Genomic DNA, 19,450 nt, shown 5'->3' on the forward strand with positions numbered 1-19,450 from the left:
GTAGATCTGAAATAAAATGGAAATCATCACGTTTCTTTATAAGAAATTGAATATGAATACTGTAGCCTATATATCTCAATGGTTTCCTTACTGTAGTTTATTGTAGTCTTGAAGATCCAGTGAATGACAACACGATACAGAGGTCCCCAACATCGAAGGAGGGAGTCGAATACTGCCACTTTGGTTAATACCTCTTCTAGGGCCCTGTGTTTTGCGCAATCATTTATCTTGTATCTAAAACCTTTTCCAGAAATGATAATTACACCAAAAATCGAAGCAATTGACTTAGGATGGCCCTGAACTCTATGACATGAAAGTAAAAGAGGACAGTTTGATGAAAAAGCTTTAAATAAAGGTTAAAATCCAGGCATGTCACATAATTACACAAAACACTCAGACCTACTCATAACATTAACTTTGTCATATGAAAAAATACAGTACATTGGATTGTATCCTACATACATACACTGAGTATACACAACATTAAGAACACATGCTCTATCTATGACAGACTGACCCGGTGAAAGCTATGATCTCTTATTGATGTCACTTGTTAAATCCACTTCAATCTGTGTAGATGAAAGGGAGGAGACAGGTTAAAGAAGGACTTTTAAGCCTCGAGACAATTGAGACATGGTTTTTGTGTGTGCGTGCCATTCAGAGTGTGAATGGGCAAGACAAAATATTTAAGTGTCTTTGAACGAGGTATGGTAGTAAGTGCCAGGTGCACCGGTTTGAGTGTGTTAAGAACTGCACCGCTGCTGGGTTTTTCACGCTCAACAGTTTCCCCATATGTATCAAGAATGGTCCACCATCCACAGGACATCCAGCCAACTTGACACAGCTGTGGGAAGCATTGGAGTCAACAAGGGCCAGCATCCCTGTAGAATGCATTCAACACTTTATAGAGTCCATGCCCCGATGAATTGAAGCTGTTCTGAGGGCAACAGGAGGCGCATCCCAATATAAGGAAAGTGGTCCTAATGTTTTGTTCACTCAGTGTACACATGCATATCTAGAATGACATAACCATAGATATCTAACACCGTACCGCCATGAGGCATACATGAATACAGAGAAGAACTACTGTCCCTCTGGTCCGTCATCTTAAAAACAACAAACATGGAAGAAAATGTGCAAAAAAGTAGATTCAAACAGTCTGACATTTTGTTTAGTTACACTAGGAAAGCAGCACAACATCCAAATAGAAGCATTTGAAATTTCACTTACTTCTACATTACTTAATGTATTATTAATACTTAGGGGCAAACGTAACTTCCATTTAAATATCATTTTCACATAGTCAGCATTGACGTCAATGGGAGACTTTGGGATAGTTTTAATTCGATCGGCCCTTTCCGGCTATGTACCTTTGAAAGGTAACATTTCCGCGTTGGAGGAGACCGCATTCACGGTAAAGGCTGCCTATGTCTGCTCAATCGGGAACTACTTTTAAATGTCAATTGCGCTATAACGAGGATCATCCACGCTTCCGGATTGAAACCAGGCCTAAGTGAGACTAAGTGAAAATTTGACCTAAATGGAAGTTAGGATTTGCCCCTTAATTAATTGTTATACAATCGTCAGTAATAACAGAGTGTATAGTAATAGCAGTTACAACTACTGTAAGCAGCATCTCTGGTGCAGTTACTGGGTGAGTTATGGTATAATACATGGGACAGGTACTGTATGTCAGTTTTAGCTTGGGGTCAATTCCATTTCAACTCAAGTCAGTTTAGGACGGAGCCTTGCTCAAATGTACACAGATTCCTAGAACCACCACAGAAAGAAACGGTGGCAATTCTAACAGAGGGCCTCTGTCAAAATAGACGATGAACACACACCTACAGTGTCTTCAGAAAGAATTCACACCCCTTGATTTTTTCCACATTTTGTTGTTACAGACGGAATTAAAAATGGATTCAATTGAGATTTTGTGTCACTGATCTACACACAATACCCCATAATGTCAAAGTGGATGTTTATTTTTTTTTTATTAATAAAAAATGAAAAGCTGCAATGTCTTGAGTCGATAAATATTCAACCCCTTTGTTATAGCAAGCATACATAAGTTCTGGAGTAAAATGTGCTTAAGTCACATAAGTTGCATGGACACACTCTGTGTTCAATAATAGTGTTTAACATGATTTTTGAATAACCATCCCCTCTCTGTACCCCACACATACAGATAATTGTAAGGTCCCTCAGTTGAGCAGTGAATTTCAAACACAGATTCAACCACAAAGACCAGGGAGGTTTTTCAATGGCTCGCAAAGAAGGGCACTATTGGTAAATGGGTAAAAAATAAAAAAGCAGACTTTGAATATCCCTTTGAAGTTATTAATTACACTTTGGATGGGGTATCAATACACCCAGTCGATACAAAGATTCAGGCGTCCTTCCTAACTCAGTTTCCAGAGAGGAAGGAAACTGCTCAGGGATTTCACCATGAGGCCAATGGTGATTTTAAAAAACAGTTACAGAGTTTAATGGCTGTGATAGGAGAAAACTGAGGATGGATCAACAACATTGTAGTTACTCCACAATACTAACCTAAATGACAGACTGAAAAGAAGGACGCCTGTACAGAATAAACCTATATCCTGTTTGCAACAAGGCACTAAAATAATACTACAAAAAATGTGGAAAAGCAATGTAATGTTTTTGGGGGCAAATCCATTACCGAGTACCACTCTACATATTGTAATTGTTAAGGACTGGGGGAGTTTTTCTGGATAGAAAAGAAACAATGCAGCTAAGAACAGTCAAAATCCTAGAGGAAAACCTGGTTCAGTCTGCCTTCCACCAAATACTGGGAGATGAATTCACCTTTCAGCAGGACAATAACCTAAAACACAAGGCCAAATATACACTGGAGTTGCTTACCAAGAAGACAGTGAATGTTCCTGAGTGGCCGAGTTACAGTTTTGATATACATCTAAGACATGAAAATGGTCGTCTAGCAAGGATCAATATCCAATTTGACAGAGCTTGAAGATTTTTGAAAATAATAAAAGGCAAATGTTGCAAAATCCAGGTGTGGAAAGCTCTTAGAGACTTACCCGAAAAGACTCACAGCTGTAATCGCTGCCAAAGATGCTTCTACAAAGTATTGACTCAAGTTATGTAAATTAGATATTTCATTTTCAATACATTTGCAAACATTTCTAAAAACATGTTTTCACTTTGTCATTATGGGGTATTGTGTGTAGATGGGTGTCCAATTTTTTTAAAATATATTTTGAATTCAGGCTGTAACACAGAAAAATGTGGAATAAGTCAAGCAGTATGAATACTTACTGAAGGCAGTGTATATGGCCTCAACTTACCCCCCAAAAGACACCAGACATAATAAATAACACTTTTAGTAATTGACACATATTACATTAACAAGGTTGTTTACGTCGACTAACAGGATGAGGCAGAATGAGTCTGTTTTCCACACCTAAGCAGTGCTTCATGTCCAGTAGTTGTTGTTATGAAAGCTGTGCTAATGTACATAACAGGGAGGGAGTTGGCGTCAATATTGAGTGAAATTCCCAAGTAGATATGAAATGGAGCTGAACAAAACCTGGTAATAATGGAAGTAGAGTTGGATCTTGGAGTTAGTAGCTAGTTTCCATTTAGGATTCTTCATCAGTGCCACTGAGGGAGCGTTCCTGTGAGAGGTGGAACAGGAGAGGAGAGAGACAAATATATAAAGAGAGAGAGAAGGGGGAACATTTCTGGGTGTCATGCACAATATAGCCAACACATTTTTGCAGAGGGATTATAAAACAAAACATCAAAGATGGAAGGTGCAAACACACACACACACACACACCTCTCCCCTCACCTCCTCCTGCTCCTCTTCAGTGTCGTCGTCGCTGACTACAGGTTTGGCTCGGGTGCGTCCCATACGTCTCCTACCCTTCCCCCGGTCACTACTCTTCTCTCTCCGTCCCAGACGGATCTTCACCTTCACTGAGCGGGCTAGAGGATGGACACACACACACACACACACACACACACACACACCACAACACAGTTTATTGCAAGGTCACAGAGATGGCTGGTTTAATCATTCTCTCTCTGTCTTTCATTCATTCTTTATTTTTCTCCATATTGTTTTTTTCCCTTCTTCCTTCCTGTGCTTCTTCATTCCTTACTTCCTTTCTTCAGTGATGACTCACACTCTGACTCGGAGCCTTCGTCCAGGTCCTCCTCCTCTTCCTCACTGTCCTCTCCCTCGCTGTCCTCCTCCTTCTCGATCTTCTGTCTCAGACTGGTGAACACCGACTGGAGCACGATGGAGTCCTCGTAGATCTGGGAACGAGGCAGCAACCAGACAGCCACCAGACCATAGACCGATGTAGCTATTTTAGGCTCATGCACAGATGCAGTTGGACATGTGCCAACAATGGTATTGTTATTTGGTCCACCGCTTATTGTTATTCAGCCTTAACCTGCTTCAAATCATTCAAATAAAAAGTTGATCAAAAAAAAGGACTGGTCCCTTGATACATTTTTATACAGTAACAAGAGCGCATATAGAAAGAGCAGTTACAGCTCTAATGAAGTTACTGGACGATGTGAGTTAAAGTCGATAAACACACAAAGTCAACCACTCTTTTAATCTATTGTTATCGATGTGTTTGTGTTGTTGTGTACTCATTCCAGTATAAAGTGTGTGTGTCTCACCAGTGATCCCTCCAGGTTGAAGGTCTGTGCGTTCTGAAAGAGTAGCATCACATCTCTCTCCAGGTCTCCTAGACTACGGTATCTGTGGCTACGGATCCTCTCCTACAGGAGGGACAGACAGGAGAGAGGGAGAGAGAGATTAGAGGGGGGATGAGAATGAGTGTGTGTGTGTTAATTTACCTTGATTTTCCTGAAGTCGACAGGCTTGCGGATGAGCTCGTAGTACTCTGGCAGCTCTTTGCGCGAGGGCAGCTGGATGAAGACCTCACTCAGCTGACGACCATTACTGCTGTGAAAGACATCACCAGAGGTACTGACGTTAGTACCCGTAGTACTGATGTTACACAGCAGTTACACAGACTGTCAGTACTGCAGCATGTTGTGGCCCATATGGGAAATCAGTCTCACAACTCTGGTGTTGCAAGCACCTTGATCCAACCTAGCCTGGTCCCAAACATGTTTGGCATGACAAGGAGTGTCAAGACGGCACAAACAGACTGGTACCCAGGCTAGCTCCAACCAGCATGTAAGTCAAAATTGTAAAGCAAGCTGAAGAGAACACTGGCCCCAGTCTTACCTGTCTTTGTATTTAATAACAGCGTCCACTATCTTCTTCATCTTTTTGGTGAGAGCGGGGGGGTTGGGGGAGAGTTTCTCTGCGGGGGGGCGTCCCCTCTTTTCTGTCTCTTCCCGTCCTCGTCCTTGTCCCGGCTCCGCCTGCCGCCCGAGGAGGAAGAGGAGGGGCCAGGGAGGTCATCGCGGTCACGCTTTCGCTTCCGGGTGGTCTTCTTGTGACGCACCTCCTCTTCGATCTCCTCTAACGTGCCTTCCTCAATGGCCTGGAGGGAGAAGGGGGGGGGGAGAGAGAGCGAGAAAGAGAGAGCGAAAGAGAGGGAGGGAGAAAGAGGGAGGGAGGGGGAAAAAGAGAGAAAGAGAGAGGGAGGGAGGGGGAAAGCGAGAGGGAGGGAGAAAGCGAGAGCGAGAGGGAGAGAGAGGGAGAAAGAGAGAGGCAAACACATGATGAGCACCTTGTCACTTAATAAACAACATCAAATGAATACACCAATCCCAGAGTGTCATTTAACCCCTGACCCTTGACCTCTAACCTTGAGCCACTGCTTCTCGGTGAGTGAGTCACTGTAGTCCACCTCCTTGCGCTGGCGGGACCCCCTCCCGAACATCTTCTCCTCTTCTTCCTCACAGGTGAGTCTCTCCACCTCGGCGTCATCCTTCATGATCCAGGTGGGCAGCTCGTCCTCCTCCATCAGACGGGGCTTACGCCGGGGGTTCCGAGCGTCCTCACGCCGCCTGTCCAGGTCCATACGCTGGAGGGGGAGGGGGCGGGGAGATAGAGACCAGGAGAGAGGAGAAGACAGAGAAAACAGAGGATGGGACAGAGGTAGAGGGAGGAGAAAGGAGGAGAGGAGAAAGAGGAAACGAAAGTGTAACGTAGTAGGCAGAGAAAAGAACAGAGTATTCTGCATCGTTGTATGTATAGATATTGGATTGACCCTTGACCCAGAGAAATGACCATCAGACACTAACTAACCATGAAGTGGTCAAACTCCTCCTCGCTCCTGGCGATCATCTGGTTGACCGTCTCATCGTCTGGCACCTCGTCCTCCTCCTGTGCGGTCAAACACACACCAATGGACAGACAGACCCAACACACAGCAGGACAGAAGGACATGAGCAAAGCTATAGCTCTATAGCCTGGTTCCAGATCTGTTTGTGACCATATGACCAATGACACGAGGAATTGTCAGACAGAACAAACAGGTCTGGGACCAGACTATCCAATCCACCACTCTGTAAAATCATCAAGGAATGGGTCAATATACACAACATGTAATTTACAGTACATGTAAAGTCTTTAAAACAGTATTAGCATTCAAAAGAAGTGTACTTGAAATACCATCCACATTGTGTTTGTCCACCTAAGACACATACACAAGGGACAAAATATGTGAGAGAAAGAGAGTGGTGAAAAGAAGAAAGAGGGATTGAAAGCAAGAAAGAAAGAGAGAGATGTACAACGGATGAAAAAGAGGAAGCGGGAAGAACAGTACAACGGAGAGAGGTAGGTGTGTCAGTGGGCAGCGTGGGTATTCTGAGGGTGTGGGAGTTCCGGGCTTTCGTCGGTCACACCCACCCAAGAGCCCCCAGACTTCCACACGCCCCCCGGGGCCCCGACCTCGTCCTGTTCCTCGTGCTCCAGGATGGCCTGCAGGAAAGCCCGGCGCTCGTGGCTCGATGACTTCTGGTCAAACATGCCGGCCTGGATGACCTTCTGGTCCACGTTGAGTTTGTACTTGGCTGCCGCCAGGATCTTCTCCTCTACGGAGTTGACGGTGCAGAGACGCAGGACGCGGACCTCGTTCTGTTGGCCGATGCGGTGGGCACGGTCCTGGGCCTGCAGGTCCTGGAGAGAGAGGGAGGAGAGGGAGAGATGGTTAGAATACGGTAGGATACTTTGGGCTGAATCGTTAGATATTCGTAGTTCAAATTCCGATGGCTAGCAATGATTCAGTTAGTATCTGGCCCATGGTGGCATGTCAATACTAACATGGCAAGTTTAGTGGGCTATTTTGTACTTCTAACTGAATATTCACTCAAGTAATGTTCATATATGACTTCAACTACTAACATTGCAAGTGTACCTGCTGTGGGTTCCAGCCAATCCCTTAGGAGTTGTGTGTGTGTGTGTGTGTGTGTGTGTGTGTGTGTGTTACTCCCCCTACCTGGTGAGGGTTCCAGTCAGAGTCGAAGATGACCACGGTGTCAGCTGACTGCAGGTTGAGGCCCAGCCCGCCGGCTCTGGTACTGAGCAGGAAGATGAAGTACTGGGAGGCCGGGTCGTTAAACGCCTTCAACAGCATGCCCCTGTCCTCTGCTTTGGTGGTGCCTGGAGGGAGGGAGAGGGGGGCGGAGGGAGAGAGGAGGGGAGGGAGGGAGAGAGGGGCGGCGGGCGGAGGGAGGGAGGGAGACAGGGACGGCGGGCGGAGGGAGAGAGGAGGGGAGAGGGAAGTGGATGAGTAAAACACAGCAACTAAGAGAGACAGAAATCCCAACTTTGATTTTGTATCATATGCGTAGCAGACATGGGTTCAAAAAGTATTTATTTTCTAGACTACAAAATACTTTGAGTATGATTGAGCCTTTATGGAATGCCAGATGGGTGGGGTTTGTACCATTTGTTCCATTGCACCAGGCATGTATTAGAAAGACGCCAAGTAACTATTTGAACCCAGTTCTGATACCGACACACACACACACACACACACACACACACACACACACACACACACACACACCGTACCGTCCAGACGCAGGTGCTTGAAGTTGCGGTAGGCGAAGTAGTCCTCCATGATGGTCATGAGCGAGGTCATCTGACAGAACAACAACACCTTGTGGTTGGTGGCCCTCAGCTTGGGCAGGATACGGTCCAGCACCTCAAACTTCCCTGAGGCTCGGTACAGGTCAAGACTAGGGGCAGAGAGAGAACAACCAGGCCAATAGAGTGAAAGCATTTCGGGTCGTTGTTGTGAAAATTATTCTCAATCGACTTATGCACTTACCCACTCACTATCCCTCCGGAAAATCCTAAATGCTCAGAGAAAGATTCCTATGAACAAATACAGAATTGTGGTGGGGTTAGTTCATCAATAGAAAGTATACTCCCACTGTATGTACCTCTATCTGTGTGTGTGTGCATTCCCACTGTACCTCTATCTGTGTGTGCATTCCCACTGTACCTCTATCTGTGTGTGTAAATGTGTATGTGTATTTCCACTGTCTCTCTATCTGTGTGTGTATTCCCACTGTACCTCTATCTGTGTGTGTATTCCCACTGTACCTCTATCTGTGTGTGCATTCCCACTGTACCTCTATCTGTGTTTATTGTTTTCCACTGTACCTCTATCTGTGTGTGTATTCCCACTGTACCTCTATCTGTGTGTGTATTCCCACTGTACCTCTATCTGTGTGTGTATTCCCACTGTACCTCTATCTGTGTGTGTATTCCCACTGTACCTCTATCTGTGTGTGTATTCCCACTGTACCTCTATCTGTGTGTGTATTCCCACTGTACCTCTATCTGTGTGTGTATTCCCACTGTACCTCTATCTGTGTGTGTATTCCCACTGTACCTCTATCTGTTGGAACATGTAGGGATGGTTACAGATCTTCCTCAACTGCATGATGGTGTTCATCAAAGTCTTGGTACCTCCTTTACCCTACAATAGACACACAGATATTACAGGAGGAGTTCAGGATTTACCCTACAATAGACACACAGATATTACAGGAGGAGTTCAGGATTTACCCTACAATAGACACACAGATATTACAGGAGGAGTTCAGGATTTACCCTACAATAGACACACAGACATTACAGGAGGATTTACCCTACAATAGACACAGAAATATTACAGGAGGAGTTCAGGATTTACCCTACAATAGACACAGAGATATTACTGGAGGAGTTCAGGATTTTACCCTACAATAGACACAGATATATTACAGGAGGATTTACCCTACAATAGACACAGAGATATTACAGGAGAAGTTCAGGATTTTACCACTTGATGTTAGATGGTTCCTCACCATGAAAATAGTATATGGGCCCGGGGAAACTAATCTGTTTTCTTTAAACTGCAACTTCAAACTTTAGCTGACTTCAGCCACCACAAGCTATGAATTTATGGAAGTGAGGCATGTGAGAATGTTTTTAAAACAAGACAAAACTAATACTGCCTTGTACATTTTATAATTATTTCACCTTGAAATATACTGCTAAAAAAATAAAGGGAACACTTAAACAACACATCCTAGATCTGAATGAAAGAAATAATCTTATTAAAACCTTTTTTCTTTACATAGTTGAATGTGCTGACAACCAAATCACACAAAAATAATCAATGGAAATCCAATTTATCAACCCATGGAGGTCTGGATTTGGAGTCACACTCAAAATTAAAGTGGAAAACCACACTACAGGCTGATCCAACTTTGATGTAATGTCCTTAAAACAAGTCAAAATGAGGCTCAGTAGTGTGTGTGGCCTCCACGCGCCTGTATGACCTCCCTACAACACCTGGGCATGCTCCTGATGAGGTGGCAGATGGTCTCCTGAGGGATCTCCTCCCAGACCTGGACTAAAGCATCCGCCAACTCCTGGACAGTCTGTGGTGCAACGTGGCGTTGGTGGATGGAGCGAGACATGATGTCCCAGATGTGCTCAGTTAGATTCAGGTCTGGGGAACGGGCGGGACAGTCCATAGTATCAATGCCTTCCTCTTGCAGGAACTGCTGACACACTCCAGCCACATGAGGTCTAGCATTGTCTTGCATTAGGAGGAACCCAGGGCCAACCGCACCAGCATATGGTCTCACAAGGGGTCTGAGGATCTCATCTCGGTACCTTTGGCAGTCAGGCTACCACTGGCGAGCACATGGAGGGCTGTGCGGCCCCCCAAAGAAATGCCACCCCACACCATGACTGACCCACCGCCAAACCGGTCAGGCTGGAGGATGTTGCAGGCAGCAGAACGTTCTCCACGTCGTCTCCAGACTCTGTCACGTCTGTCACGTGCTCAGTGTGAACTTGCTTTCATCTGTGAAGAGCACAGGGCGCTAGTGGCAAATTTGCCAATCTTGGTGTTCTCTGGCAAATGCCAAACGTCCTGCACGGTGTTGGGCTGTAAGCACAACCCCCACCTGTGGACGTCGGGCCCTCATACCACCCTCATGGAGTCTGTTTCTGACCGTTTGAGCAGACACATGCACATTTGTGGCCTGCTCCAGTGCTTCTCCTGCTCCTCCTTGCACAAAGGCGGAGGTAGCGGTCCTGCTGCTGGGTTGTTGCCCTCCTACGTCCTCCTCCACGTCTCCTGATGTACTGGCCTGTCTCCTGGTAGCGCCTCCATGCTCTGGACACTACGCTGACAGACACAGCAAACCTTCTTGCCACAGCTCGCATTGATGTGCCATCCTGGATGAGCTGCACTACCTGAGCCACTTGTGTGGGTTGTAGACTCCGTCTCATGCTACCACTAGAGTGAAAGCACCGCCAGCATTCAAAAGTGACCAAAACATCAGCCAGGAAGCATAGGAACTGAGAAGTGGTCTGTGGTCCCCACCTGCAGAAACACTCCTTTATTGGGGGTGTCTTGCTAATTGCCTATAATTTCCAATTGTTGTCTATTCCATTTGCACAACAGCATGTGAAATTTATTGTCAATCAGTGTTGCTTCCTAAGTGGACAGTTTGATTTCACAGAAGTGTGATTGACTTGGAGTTACATTGTGTTGTTTAAGTGTTCCCTTTATTTTTTTGAGCAGTGTATAATCAAAAGCTTCTTACACATATTCATATAAACAGAATATGATCTAAAAATAGCATATTTTACATACTGTATGTTTTGGACAAAGAATTTGAGTTATTCCTCCTTACCTTCTTGTCCTTCTCAGAGCCGTCTGTCAGTAGGACTCCCTTGGCCTGCATATGTCTGTACAGAACCCTCTGGAGCGCTGACATATCACACTTTATTACATACTCCACCTGGAGGACAGAGAGAGAGAGAGAGAGAGAGCAGCGAGAGAGAGAGAGAGAGACGCAGCGAGAGAGAGAGAGAGAGAGAGAGAGACGCAGCGAGAGAGAGACGCAGCGAGAGAGAGAGAGAGAGACGCAGCGAGAGAGAGAGAGAGACGCAGCGAGAGAGAGAGAGACGCAGCGAGAGAGAGAGAGAGACGCAGCGAGAGAGAGACGCAGCGAGAGAGAGAGAGAGACGCAGCGAGAGAGAGAGAGACGCAGCGAGAGAGAGAGAGAGACGCAGCGAGAGAGAGAGAGAGACGCAGCGAGAGAGAGAGAGACGCAGCGAGAGAGAGAGAGAGACGCAGCGAGAGAGAGAGAGAGACGCAGCGAGAGAGAGAGAGAGACGCAGCGAGAGAGAGAGAGAGACGCAGCGAGAGCGAGAGATCAATAAACCAATCAATCAATCAGCCAATCAATCAATTAAAACCACAGAATGGAGATATTATGCAAACACAGTCAGCTGAAAAATACCTGACAGCATAGGTAAGAAGACACCCAATGGACAAAATACTGAAGAAAGCTGTGAACATGAGTTTGTATTTAAAAGAAATGTGAAGATGGAGAGACGACCTATACCTTTTCCGGTAGCTGAGCCTCTACTTCCTTCTTGAGCCTGCGTAACAGGAAGGGGCGGAGCACCTTGTGGAGGCGACGGATAATCAGGATGGTCTCCTCTTCATTTAGATCCACCTGGAGAGAAGAAGAGAACGGAGTTAAATATTATTTAATTTCATGAACAGAAATGTATACAATTGACTAAAGGTACACTACCGTTCGAAAGTTTGGGGTCACTTAGAAATGTTCTTGTTTTTGAAAGAAAAGCACATTTTTTGTCCATTAAAATAACAAACTTGATCAGAAATACAGTGTAGACATTGTTAATGTTGTAAATGACTATTGTAGCTGGAAACGGCAGATTTTTTATGGAATATCTACATAGGTGTACAGAGGCCTATTATCAGCAACCATCATTCCTGTGTTCCAATGGCACGTTGTGTTAGCTAATCCAAGTTTATCATGTTAAAACACTAATTGATCATTAGAAAACCCGTTTGCAATTATGTTAGCACAGCTGAAAACTATTGTACTGATTAAAGAAGCTATAAAACCCACAAATGCTGATGCTCCAGATACTCAACTAGTCTAAAGAGGGCCAGTTTTATTGCTTCTTTAATCAGTACAACAGTTTTCAGCTGTGCTAACATAATTGCAAAGGGTTTTTTAATGATCAATTAGCGTTTTAAAATTTGAAACTTGGATTAGCTAACCGAATGTGCCATTGGAACACAGGAGTGATTGTTGCTGATAATGGGCCTCTGTACACCTATGTAGATATTCCATTAAAAATCCAGCTACAATAGTCATTTACAACATTAACAATGTCTACACTGTATATCTGATCAATTTGATATTATTTTAATGGACAGAAAATGTGCTTTTCTTTCAAAAACAAGAACATTTCTAAGTGTCCCCAAACTTTTGAACAGTAGTGTACGTAGCAGTGATTGGCAGCTGGCAGTCCGCGGGACAGATGAGCTGATTAAATGTGGTCTGCAGCCTCCCGAGTGCGCAGCGGTCTAAGGCACTGCATCACGGTGCTTGAGGTGTCACTACAGACCCGGGTTTGATCCCAGGTTGTGTCACAACCGGCCGTGACCGCAAGTCCCATAGGGCGGCGCACATTTGGCCCAGTGTCGTCCGGTTTAGTGGAGGGTTTGGCTGGGGGGCTGTACTTGGCTCATTGCGCTCTAGCGACTCCTTGTTACCCCTGGTCTGCGGATGTGAGGTCGGTTGGACGTACTGCCAAATTTTCTAAAACGCTGTTGGAGGCGGCTTACAGTAGAGAAATACACTTTCTGGGATCTTTTATTTCAGCTCATGAAACATGGGACCAACACTTTACATGTTGCGTTCATCTTTTTGTTCAGTATATATAGCATTTCTCAATTTCTTTCAGCTAAAAAAAAACTCACCTTCTCTCCAGTCATAGCGAACGGTGCATTGAACCACTGTTCGAAGGTACTGCAGCTCTTAAAGATGGTGGGCAGGAGAAAGTTGAGCAGGGCCCAGAGCTCAGGCAGCTTGTTCTGGAGCGGTGTCCCAGTTAGGAGCACTCTCCTGGGGGCCAGGTAGTGGGTGTTGAGGACCTGGGTCAGCTTACAGTGGTGGTTCTTCATCCGGTGGCCCTCGTCCACGATCATGTACTTCCACCGGATCTGTGGGGGGAGAGGGAGCAGGGGTGTGATGGAGGAGAGAGAGACAGAGAGAGAAAGAGGGTATATAGGTCATCAGTCAAATGGTCATGGTGAGAGTTGTTCAGAATCACGCTGGAGGTAGAGTGTGTGTCTGTGTGTTACCTTGGCTAGGACCTGTTTATCCTTGATGATGTACTCATAGGTAGTGAGGAGAACGTTGAACTTGCCGCTGCGTAGCTGGGGGATGAAGGCCCTTCTGGCCTGAGGGGAACCCTGCAGAGACAACATGAAGGACAGGAACTTGGACTTAAGTTGACATTAATGAATTAATTAAATGAATAATTACTAGAATGGTGTGACTTTACATTTGTATTCATAATAAGCCTAGTTGTTGTTGTTCTGACTGCAAGTGATACACTTTTGATTGGAATGCATTATAGACAGGCTTCCACACGGCCGCCCATATGGCTGTATTTCAGGACCTCAAGTAATTAGTGTTTCCATGGTTACCATATAGTTGGCGGAAGGTTAGCTGCTCCAACTCACCTTGTAGGAGACTTTCACTACAGACGGAGCCCACTTGTCAAACTCATACACCCAGTTAGAGAGAGTTCTGTCAATGTGAGAAGAGAGGAAAACACAGGGCCAAACTTACCTAAGCAAACAAATAGCACTGTACCCATAGCGATAGATACATATATATTACTATTCTATTTCTATTTTAATTATTACTTTTGAATTATGCGACTGTACCAAACCTTACCCACCCCTCTCTCCGGATCATTGTTTCCCTCTCATTAGTACTGTACTCCATCATATCATGTATGACAGTCACGTTAAGTGTACTATGAATACAGTTACAATTAAAGGGACAGTACTCTTCAAAAGTCCCACACCATCAGTTGTGTATATCCAGCTATATACTGTACCTCAACCCCAAAGTAATGGAAAAAATAAGCACAGCAAATCTGGAAAATGATGTGGAGCTTATGTCTTCCATTCATTTTGGATTGTGGCATATAGCTGAATCTACAAAACGGCCTGTGACACGGACTTACAGTAGCTCAACGTACGACCAATGTTGGGGTCTTGAAAACGTGATTGATTTTGGAGTGTAATGTCCCTTTAAAGTTTAATTGTAATTGAAGCCATGGTTCTCCGTGCGTGGCAGAGCGGTACAGTACTCACGAGAGCGGTACTATGATGAGGAAAGGTCCGTTGACTCGTTTGTTCTCCATCAGGTACGTGATGAGAGCGATGGTCTGGATGGTCTTTCCTAGTCCCATCTCATCAGCCAGGATACCATTCAGATTGTTGTTGTAGAGAGACACCAGCCACTCCAGACCTTTAATCTGACGGAGGGAGGGACAGAGGGAGGGAGGGAGAAACAGTTTGAGTGGAAAGGAGAGACAAGGAGAGGAAGAGGAGAGAGAATCAACAGAGAAAGAGAAAGGACAATGTCAGCCAGCCACAATTGTACAGGTTGGTCTGGGTTTCTTCTAATGACTTAAGAAAGGAAATGTCACTTCTCAGGCTTATTCAGCCTCTTGTCAGTGCTGCTTCACCTGGTACTGTTTCAGTTGTCCGTTGATGAGTATAGTGGACTGTTTCTCCACTCTCTCAGTGACAGCATGGGCCACAGCGTAGTAAGACTGGAGTCCCCGAGCGAACGCTGCCTCTGCACTGTTATACTCATCATCCACATCCTGTTTAGCGTGCCTAGGGACGGAACCAGGGAAGAAACAATATCACTGGCTGAATGGCTTTAATGCAATCACTGTAGCACTTTTATGATAGTTCTTCAGTTAAAAACATGTTATAAATGTAATGTATTATTATTACATATTGGCATGAGCCCTATAAAGTAATTGTGCTATTTAAAAAAAATTATATCGCTATGAGAGACAAGCATCTTTAGCTGGAAAATTCACTCCGTCATTGATAAGGATTTGCAAGTCAGCAAAACAGCATTAGGGTCAATTTCTCACTGAATATTAATGGAACTTTTGACCCCAAAACTGAATTGTAGGCATTTCTGTCTTTATGGCTTATTTAAATAAATCCAATGTGTAGGCAGGAGTGCACAACAGGTGAATCTCAATTGTGTCTCCTTGTGTCCTATCTTCTTGCCTCCTTAAACACATTGGAGAAGGTCAGAGGTTCGAGATTCACCCAATTCCTCACTGAAAATGAACGGTTCTTTTGACTCCAAACGTGAATCATACACCAGACATTTCAAATCAAATCTAAATGTATTTGACACATGCTTTGTAAACAGTAGGTGTGGACTAACGGCTAAATGCTTACTTATGGGCCCTTCCAAACAATTTCAGTCAAATCACTTCTCAATTTTAGAAACATTTAAAATAAGGGCTGTATTTCGTGTAGGCTTACCCTGGCATGACATTTTGATAACCATGTAAATCTCTCTAGGACAAGGTGACTTTTATCAATATATTTGTCTCCATTTACTACGATATTCGAAAATGCTACATTAGCAGCTCATTAGCATTCCATTTTTGGGGGGTAAATACAGGCGAAAATATTGATAGAGAGATTTCCACGGTTATTTTTTATTTTTATTTTACCTTTATTTAACTAGGCAAGTCAGTTAAGAACAAATTCTTATTTTCAAAGACGGCCTAGGAACAGTGGGTTAACTGCCTTGTTCAGGGGCAGAACGACAGATGTGTATCTTGTCAGCTCAGGGATTCAAACTTGCAACCTTTCGGTTACTAGCGCAACGCTCTAACCACTAGGCTACCCTGCCGCTACCCTGTCATGCCAGGGTAAGCCTACACGAAACACAGCCCTTATTTTAAGTGTTTCTAAAATCGAGAAAAGGGAAAAAGGAATGGTGACGATTGGAACCATTTCCCTGTTTGACCGCTAGGTTTTATGGGTATTATGACTCATACTTTGTTACTCTATAGGGACCCAGGTGTAGTGTGCTCACTCTATGATGTGTCGTACGTCCACCTCTGATACTTCTTCACTGTCTGGGTCTGGGATCTTCTTCTTCTTCTCCTCTAACCCCACTAACCCTGGGAGGACCACTACTGGAGGCACTGCCGGCTGGGGCTCCTCCTCTTCCTCCTGACAGGCCAATGACAGGCCAGGGGCGGGACAACAACAACCTGTCAATCACCATTCAGACAAACTGGTCATAGCTTTGGTACAGAGAGAGTGTGGAATGAATCTAGTCTTTATGACTGTACAACCAATTCAGTTGATTTTGTTCCTATTTGTAGCGTTTTCATCCTGTAATCTCTATATTAAGAGTTTAGTCATGGTTGGGTACTATCTTTTATGACCAAACCCACCTCCTCCTCTTCCGATCCACTGTCTTCACTGTCAGAGCGAGGGGCCACCTCGTACCTGGAACAGCAGAGAACATCAGTATTACAACCACAAACATACCTTTACCCCCTCTAAAATATACCCCTAAACACCTAATAGGCCCATCTCATCCTCCTCCTCCAGCCTCGTACCCAGGGTTCATCTCCAGCCATGTGTCCAGTTGTCCAGCTTTAGGAGCGTCCGCCCCTGTCAGGATGTTACCACTGTCCACGTGGATCACCTTCACTGGTAGGTCACTCATCTGGGACGTCTCATCTAGAGGCTGGGGGGGGGGGACCGAGTCAGAAAAACACTGGATGCTGACGTTGAAGGGGAAATACACTATTCTTGGCGTCGACAAATACTGATAATGTTTAGTATTTTACTAGGATCCCCATTAGCTGCTGCTAACACATCAGCTACTCTTCCTGGGGTCCAATATTTCTGGTGATAAGAGTCAGAACGGCTCTGGATACTGATGCTGATAGTGTGGGTTAATGTAGATGCCTGCTGAACCATCACTATTTTTTTAAATATTTTTTTATTTCACCTTTATTTAACCAGGTAGGCCAGTTGAGAACAAGTTCTCATTTACAACTGCATCCTGGCCAAGATAAAGCAAAGCAATGCGACACAAACAACAACACAGAGTTACACATGGGATAAACAAAAGTACAGTCAATAACACAGAAGATCTATATACAGTGTGTGCAAATGGAGTAAGAGGTAAGGCAAAAAATAGGCCATAGTAGCAAATTAACACTGGAGTGAGATGTGCAGATGATGATGTGCAAGTAGAAATACTGGTGTGCAAAAGAACAAAAAAGTAAATAAAACCAATATGGGGATGAGGTAGGTAGTTGGATGAGCTATTTACAGATGGGCTGTGTACAGCTGCATCAATCGGTAAGCTGCTCAGTATGCTGATGCTTAAAGTTAGTGAGGGAGATATAAGTCTCCAACTTTAGCGATTTTTGTAATTTGTTCCAGTCATTGGCAGCAGAGAACTGGAAGGAAAGGCAGCCAAAGGAGGTGTTGGCTTTAGGGATGACCAGTGAGATATACCTGCTGGAGCGCGTGCTACGGATGGCTGTTGCTATGGTGACTAGTGAGCTGTGATAAGGCGGAGCTTTACCTAGCATGACCTTGAGCCAGTGGGTTTGGCGACGAATATGTAGCGAGGGCCAGCCGACGAGAGCATCCAGGTCGCAGTGGTGGGTGGTATATGGGGCTTTGGTGACAAAACGAATGGCACTGTGATAGACTGCATCCAGTTTGCTGAGTAGAGTGTTGGAGGCTATTTTGTAAAATGACACTGCCGAAGTCGAGGATCGGTAGGATAGTCAGTTTTACGAGGGTATGTTTGGCAGCAAGAGTGAAGGAGGCTTTGTTGCGAAATAGGAAGCCGATTCTAGATTTAGTTTTGGATTGGAGATGCTTAATATGAGTCTGGAAGGAGAGTTTACAGTCTAGCCAGACACCTAGGTACTTGTAGTTGTCCACATATTCTAAGTCAGAACCGTGATGCTAGTCAGGCGGGCGGGTGCGGGCAGCGATCGGTTGAAGAGCATGCATTTAGTTTTACTAGCATTTAAGAGCAGTTGGAGGCCATGGAAGGAGTGTTGTATGGCATTGAAGCTTGTTTGGAGGTTTGTTAACACAGTGTCCAAAGAAGGCCCAGATGTATACAGAATGGTGTCATCTGCGTAGAGGTGGATCAAGGAATCACCCGCAGGAAGAGCGACATCCTTGATATATACAGAGAAAAGAGTCGGCCCGAGAATTGAACCCTGTAGTACCCCCATAGACTGCCAGAGGTCCGGACAACAGGCCGTCCGAGTTGACACACTGAACTCTATCTGAGAAGTAGTTGGTGAACCAGGCGAGGCAGTCAATTGCGAAGCCAAGGCTGTTGAGTCTGCCGATAAGAATACGGCAGAGTCGCCTTGGCTAGGTCGATGAAGACGGCTGCACAGTACTGTCTTTTGTCGATGGCGGTTATGATATCGTTTAGTACCTTGAGCGTGGCTGAGGTGCACCCGTGACCAACTCGGAAAACTGATTGCAGAGCAGAGAAGGTACGGTGGGATTCGAAATGGTCAGTGATCTGTTTGTTAATTTGGCTTTCGAAGACTTTAGAAAGGCAGGGCAGGATGTATATAGTTCTGTAATAGTTTGGGTCTAGAGTGTCACCCCCTTCGAAGAGGGGGATGACCGCGGCAGCTTTCCAATCTTTAGGAATCTCGGATGATACGAAAGAAGTTGAACAGGCTAGTAATAGGGGTTGCAACAATGGCGGCGGATAATTTTAGAAAGAGACGGTCCAGATTGTCTAGCCCAGATGATTTGTACAGGTCCAGATTTTGCAGCTCTTTCAGAACATCAGCTAAGGAGAAGCTGGGGAGGCTTGGGCAAGTAGCTGCGGGGGGTGCGGAGCTGTTGGCCGGGGTTGGGGTAGCCAGGAGGAAATTATGGCCAGCCATAGAAAAATGCTTATTGAAATTTTCGATTATCGTGGATTTATCGGTGGTGACAGTGTTTCCTAGCCTCAGTGCAGTGGGCAGCTGGGAGGAGGTGCTCGTATTCTCCATGGACTTTACAGTGTCCCAAAACCTTTTGGAGTTAGAGCTACAGGATGCAAA

The 19,450-nt window shown here is 45.0% G+C and overlaps 1 protein-coding gene across 1 annotated transcript in view; it reads right to left on the bottom strand.

Moving 5' to 3' along the window:
* Positions 1 to 3,119: 3,119 nt before the first annotated feature.
* LOC106590075 (transcription activator BRG1) overlaps positions 3,120 to 19,450 on the bottom strand; it is a 33,174-nt gene continuing 16,843 nt past the window's right edge. Inside the window, 24 exon segments of the mRNA XM_045707924.1 lie at positions 3,120 to 3,659; positions 3,836 to 3,972; positions 4,173 to 4,305; positions 4,681 to 4,782; positions 4,861 to 4,969; positions 5,258 to 5,360; positions 5,363 to 5,519; positions 5,787 to 6,005; positions 6,230 to 6,315; positions 6,793 to 7,102; positions 7,422 to 7,585; positions 8,000 to 8,166; positions 8,259 to 8,305; positions 8,829 to 8,915; positions 11,134 to 11,241; positions 11,851 to 11,964; positions 13,248 to 13,490; positions 13,632 to 13,742; positions 14,016 to 14,082; positions 14,658 to 14,821; positions 15,035 to 15,188; positions 16,426 to 16,565; positions 16,793 to 16,847; positions 16,961 to 17,091. Of these exon segments, the coding sequence (XP_045563880.1) occupies positions 3,624 to 3,659; positions 3,836 to 3,972; positions 4,173 to 4,305; positions 4,681 to 4,782; positions 4,861 to 4,969; positions 5,258 to 5,360; positions 5,363 to 5,519; positions 5,787 to 6,005; positions 6,230 to 6,315; positions 6,793 to 7,102; positions 7,422 to 7,585; positions 8,000 to 8,166; positions 8,259 to 8,305; positions 8,829 to 8,915; positions 11,134 to 11,241; positions 11,851 to 11,964; positions 13,248 to 13,490; positions 13,632 to 13,742; positions 14,016 to 14,082; positions 14,658 to 14,821; positions 15,035 to 15,188; positions 16,426 to 16,565; positions 16,793 to 16,847; positions 16,961 to 17,091 (3,144 nt within the window). The 3' untranslated portion in view covers positions 3,120 to 3,623.

This window comes from Salmo salar, chromosome ssa02 (genome assembly GCF_905237065.1).
Source record: "Salmo salar chromosome ssa02, Ssal_v3.1, whole genome shotgun sequence".
NCBI lineage: Eukaryota > Metazoa > Chordata > Actinopteri > Salmoniformes > Salmonidae > Salmo > Salmo salar.